At 42.6% G+C, this 5,741-nt stretch overlaps 1 protein-coding gene across 1 annotated transcript; it reads right to left on the bottom strand.

The window, feature by feature from the left end:
* Positions 1-644: 644 nt before the first annotated feature.
* On the bottom strand, positions 645-5,100 carry LOC138605607 (putative gonadotropin-releasing hormone II receptor). Its single transcript, XM_069678016.1, has 4 exons — positions 5,062-5,100; positions 3,875-4,449; positions 1,367-1,571; positions 645-1,241 (listed from the first exon to the last, which is right to left on the bottom strand). Exons 2-4 carry the CDS (start codon positions 4,421-4,423, stop codon positions 742-744), a joined length of 1,254 nt encoding a protein of 417 aa, XP_069534117.1. The 5' UTR covers positions 4,424-4,449; positions 5,062-5,100; the 3' UTR covers positions 645-741.
* Between the last annotated feature and the right edge of the window lie 641 nt (positions 5,101-5,741).

Here is a 5,741-nt window from a genome sequence, read left to right as displayed (position 1 = left end):
ATATATATATATATATATATATAGAACATATAGAATAACGTTACACTACAGAGCACTTAATCACAGCTATGTGGCGGATGGCTTCTCCATGATGTAATCAGGCTTTCGTTGTAACCGATGTCTAACATGTAAAATCTAAATCATGTTAAGATGGCCTGATTAAGGTACCTTAAGGAACTGGAGGCAGCTGTCTCACATCTTTACTGCTGTCACCGTCAGCAGCCAGCAGCAGATAGAGTTGCCACAGCAGTCATGGCGGATACACTAGATGGCCCTACACACAAATTGGTCGCTGGGTTCGTCCATAGGAAGCATGTTACCAAATACAGAACACTAGCAGCACTGTTGTGTCCCCCTGGCAGTCACTGTCTTCTTTTTTCCATTACTCCTTAAGCTTTTGTGAATGTGTATTGTAGACGGTGGACTCGTCTTCAAATAAGAGCCAGTTACACAACACACAAACTGATCCAAACATGTTTACTGTGTTCATAAAGGTGTTACATAACCCTCAAAGTAATGTCCCTTAAAGGCACTGCTGCCTTTTGTTCAACCAATGTGTTGTGGACTGATAAACCATAAGTAAGATGAACAGCCTAAAGCAGCACACACACAAAGGCACAGCTACTTAGGTGATGGATGTTCTGTGTTTCAGTACTTCTTCTAGACATGCATTATAGCTAGGATAGTGAGATAAAAATGTCCAGTTTACATATAACACTAAAAAAACAGTTAATTTTTCTGTCATATTGTGCTCTCAGTGCTGAGAAGTCCAGTTTGTCCTCCTGATCCTTGGTCCAACACAACTAGAGGCTTGTTGTCAGTAGGTTTTGTCTCAGTCTGTCCTCTCTCTTTTTCACCAGAGGTAATCCCTCTTTTGGAGGGCGAAGCAGTGACAGTACATTTCTCCATGATCACAGCGTCCGTTTGCAGGTCCGACATCACCGCAGCTTTACTGTAGCAGCTCCTCAGACCCTTACGGAAGCGTATGGTGAACAGGCCGTAGATGATGGGGTCCAGGCAGGCGTTAAAAAGCCCAAAGATGAACAGGATGTGGGTGAGCGAGTGGGAGACTTTCCCCTCCAGGTCGTCTGGGAAGAACCAGTACCACAAACCCAACAGGTAGTACGGAGTCCAGCAGACTATGAAGCAGATCACGATGACGATGCTCATCTTTAGAGTTCTCATTCTGGCTTTGGGGATGTTGTTCTTTGAGCAACGGAGATGTGGCTCATTGGAGGAACCTGGAAGAAAGAAAGAAAGAAAGGTGAGATGTTGTGGGGATGGCTGTATAAAAAATGGACCTGGCTACCCTGAAGTACCCCATTGTTGTGTAAACTATTTAAAGGCCTCGTGTTCGGCGACTTACAGTTCTTTTTAGTCATCCGTTTGGAGATCTGGATGAAGATCCTGGTGTAGCAGACGATCATTATCACCAGCGGCAGCAGGAAGAGGCAGGAGAAGGTGAACATGTTGTAGGCTGTTTCCTGCCAGTGCATGACAAAGCTCCCCCTCGTGGTGCACTGAGTGAAGTTTGCTGGAAAGGTGATGGTCACATTATGGAAAATAAACATCTGTGGAAGCAAAAACAACAACGTTAGCAAAGCAATGCTGGTGTTTGATGTCCTACTGTCTTTTCATCGGCCTGCCTGTTTACCAGAGGAGAGAAAGATAAAAGCATTACTTGATACTGTGTTTAATAGTAATAAGTAAGATGTACAATTGTAGGTTAGCGACCATAAACATCTAGGCCAAGGAGAATTTCATACTACACTATTTTATGGTGTTACAGTATTAGAAAGTAGACTGTATATTTAAAAAAATCAAACTTATACTTTTAAATATTATACAATTTTTATATTCATTATTTTTTCATTCAGTTCATTATTTGGTGCAGTGGATGTATGCAGAGCCTATTACCTTCATAAGGGGCCTGCAGCTTTGCACCTTTGCCTCAAACAATGCCCACTGGAACTGAATCTGATCATGGTGAGCTGAAGCTTATAACTGTGAACTAAAGTTACTTTTAGAGAACTGCAACACAGGAAAAATATGCACACACAATTAGGTATGTAGGCAAAAAGACTGGCAATAACCAACGTAGTTTTAGCTTCATGTGGAGGCCAACAGGCCATAGCAGCTAGCTACATGATAGTGCCAAGCAACATATCCTCTGTACTCTGATGAATAGTTACATGTACGTGCACTTGTGCACAAGGCTATGGACTAGGGTCAACATCTACAGTGCAACTATGGTGCAGATTTAGCAGACAAGCAAAGATCAGGCTTTCTGTATCATTAGTTGTACTTGGACTAACGTATGTACCTCTAAACACAGTACAGGAATGCTGATGTTTCCATATTGTCATTTCTTCTGCATTTATCATCATCTGGTGACGATTTTTTCCCTGAGACATGCAGCTTTGTCTTCTGGCATTTCACTTAATGTCACTAAATGCAATGTCATGTGTCATCAAGTGCAAACCCATTTAAAAGTGCACATTTAAAGTCAGCCGGAGGCAGCATTTTTAACCAACTCAAGCAGCTAATGTTGGCATGATTAGCTATGTAACTGAAGTTGTCATTTCAGTCGGCTGACTAGAGATGAGAAGGCTGCGACTTTGTTCGCCTCCGTTTGAAATGAAGAACCTGATGTGGCAAAAATAACAAATAAGTGTTCGATCTGCCTCTGCTGTCATTGGAAACCTCATGTAGCCACTATGCAAGAACGGAAAGCTGAACAGGCACAGCACCAGTAAGCTAACTACATTAAAAACAGTTCAAAGACCATTTCACTTAATTATTGGTGCCAATTATTTTCTGGATTAAAAGACCATTTAATGTCCAAAGATAGTGAAAAACATTAAAATTCCTTGTAGCCCAAGTTGATCTACAAATTGCTTATTTTATTCTACTATAATACAACAAATATTGTGTTAGATTCCTGTACAACAAACACAAGCAGTACATCCTCACATTTCAAAAACTGGCGGCAATGTCTGATATTTTTACTCGAGAACAATTTGGCCTGATGCATTATAAAAATAACTGCAGATTTCCTGTTGATTGTATAATTGCTTAATCTACTTACAAATTATGCAGTAACTTGTTGTATTTTCTATGTGTGGATAATGTATGACTTATTTGTTAAAAAACACTGACACTAAACATTTCCAAATGTTGCCATTGGATATATTTTTTATAAAATCATCAACTAGCAGTGTGGAGAACGGATTTGACATTTGCAAGGCTACTTTCTTCCTTTTGTGTCGCAACAGCAGCGCAACACGCCAGGCTGTCGTATTATTAACTGTTTACAGTGAAGCATCTATACCGCCAGGATTACGGATTCCCATCCATGTTTTAGTTCAACAGTAGAGCCACTAATCCAGAGACCTTGTGGCCCCCCTATACATGTTTTCCTGCATTAAAGCTTCCTGAAATTGCCACATTTGATAGGAATGCACAAAGATATGTAGCCTTACTAAAGAGGATGATGAAACCTGTATAAACTGGATTTGAATTTCCTCTTGCATTCGTTATTTGAACCTCTGTGAAGCTGGGATAATATATGCAGCAATTTTTCAGATCCATGAGGCTGGTGGTGCTAAAGGGAGATAAGACAAAATATATACATGAGCCTTGTGCATGGATCATCTACTGCATTATATAAAGGCCAATATCCTGCTTGCAGTATTAGTGTGTGGATCATAGAGGAGAGGTTTCTGTTGTTCAGGGGAAAGCGTAACAAGGCAGAGATCAGCTCACAACTTCTCCTATAGCCCAGCTCTTCCCTCTGAATCCCTTCCTTCCAAGTCTCTGTGTTTAAATATACAGGACTGGCTGTGATCACCTGCCTTTCCAAACCTGGCCTTACCTGAGGGATTGAGAACAAAGCACTCATAGTCCACGCCACCACCAGCATGACCCTGTTCCTCTTGCGGGCCATGCTGATGGCCAGAGGGTTGAGAATGGCCGACTGTCTGTCCAGACTGATCACCACAGTGACGAAGGCACAGGAGTACATGGCCTGCAGCTTGAGGAACATGAGGAACCTGCAGGCCAGGTCGCCAGCCAGCCACTGGACCGTGATGTTCCACACCGCGTCCACCGGCATCACGATGAATGTGACCAGCAGATCGGCTGCGGTCAGGTTCATTATCAGCACGCGCACGTGGGATTTGCGCTTGTGGCCGTTGGCCGCCCACAGCACGGCCAGGTTGCAGAAAGTGGAGATGCCACAGAGGATGAAGGTGATGATGACTCTGACTTTGGCCGCTGTGGAGAAGGTTGGCAGCTGCGGCGCGCTGTCCATTGACGTCCAGTTACAGTGAGCAGGCAGCCAGTCACAGCTGACATTAAGGTCAGATCTGGAGCTGTGCTGATACATGATGACAGGAGGAGCACAGCAGGAGGAGGCGTTCATTGTCCGAGCCTCAGCATTTCGTTCCGCTGCATGGAGGCAGGAGGAGCCAGAGGGAGATAAAAGAAGACATATACATGAGCGTTATGCAGGAAATTGGCATAAACATTTTTTTAATTTGCATGAAAAGACCAAAAAACTACTCTGAGAGTGACACAGCGGCTGACAGAGAGAGAGCAGTCTGCTGTGTTGGGCACTTCTCTCTGGTGCTCACTGATGAGGGCAGAAGGATCGCCTCTTATAAACAACATTATGGCACGAGGGTGATGGTGGGGAGGGTCATCAGAATATTTAATGTGCAGCATCACCAAAACAGTAAGTCTGGTGGTTGTCACTTTTATTTTCATACTAAATTCACGTGGCTGACGTTCTTTTCTTAAATGAACTTCAGTCATGAATGTTTAATATAAACTTTGACATTTAGAAACTCCAGTCATTCAAGTCTTAGTACTTATGCAATAATAAAAAAAAAACCCTGAACAATTGCTTTTATATTGTTTAAGATGGGCTGTTTGCAATAATACTTAGTGATTAACGCTCTCTTTTTTTGTTGTTTTTTGCCATTATGTACGGCTTTAACGAAATATTAATGTAAATGAATAAATAAATAAATATAAGAGTAATATCGACAACAAACTTACATTTATGTCCGTGTTATCCTGGAGCGATGCATTTCCAACACCAGATAGCCATGAAAAGTAAAAATCCTCTTTATGGAAGTCCCGGACCCTCCTGCGGCTCCACCTCCCTGCTGGACTCCTCATGATGACTCCGGTCCTGGCGCTCTGAGGGGTCCGCTGGTCTGAACAGTCTCCGGTCCTGCCCCGCAGTTTTATCACTCAGCATGTGTTGGGACGCGCTCCGCTGTTTGCGTAAATATATTAAGTGTGTGCGTAAATGTGTGTGTGGGCGCGGTTAGCATCCCAGGAGCGTCAGCTGAGTGAACCCAGAGCTCCGGCAAAGTCTCTTAATCCTGCCAGACTGAATGTAATAAGAGCCCGCAGCCTCCATTTGCATCATTTTCATGTAAGCCAAACTAAATCTGCTCTTATTAATCATGTTGGACAGGGTTAATTAGGGATATTAGCTGGGAAATTACAAGATATACTTCTAGATATTTGGGAGACACAGTTGTTGAATTTCCTCTGTGGTCATTTTTAAGGTCATATTTTGTGTTATTGCATTAAAAAGTATATTAAATGGTAAGTTAAATTATTAATATTTACTCATATGATGCACAGTGTTCTCGTCTTCCTCGTCAGAGCAGGATGTACACTTCTACCTCTCCCAGTCCTACATCTGTATTCCATTAGCAGCCGGG

The sequence above is a fragment of the Semicossyphus pulcher genome, unplaced genomic scaffold (genome assembly GCF_022749685.1).
Source record: "Semicossyphus pulcher isolate SPU_LCO1_2020_fin unplaced genomic scaffold, fSemPul1.0.p SCAF_1, whole genome shotgun sequence".
Lineage (NCBI taxonomy): Eukaryota > Metazoa > Chordata > Actinopteri > Labriformes > Labridae > Semicossyphus > Semicossyphus pulcher.
The sequence above is the reverse complement of the archived record's forward strand: the minus strand, read 5'-3'. Positions and strand labels throughout refer to the sequence as shown.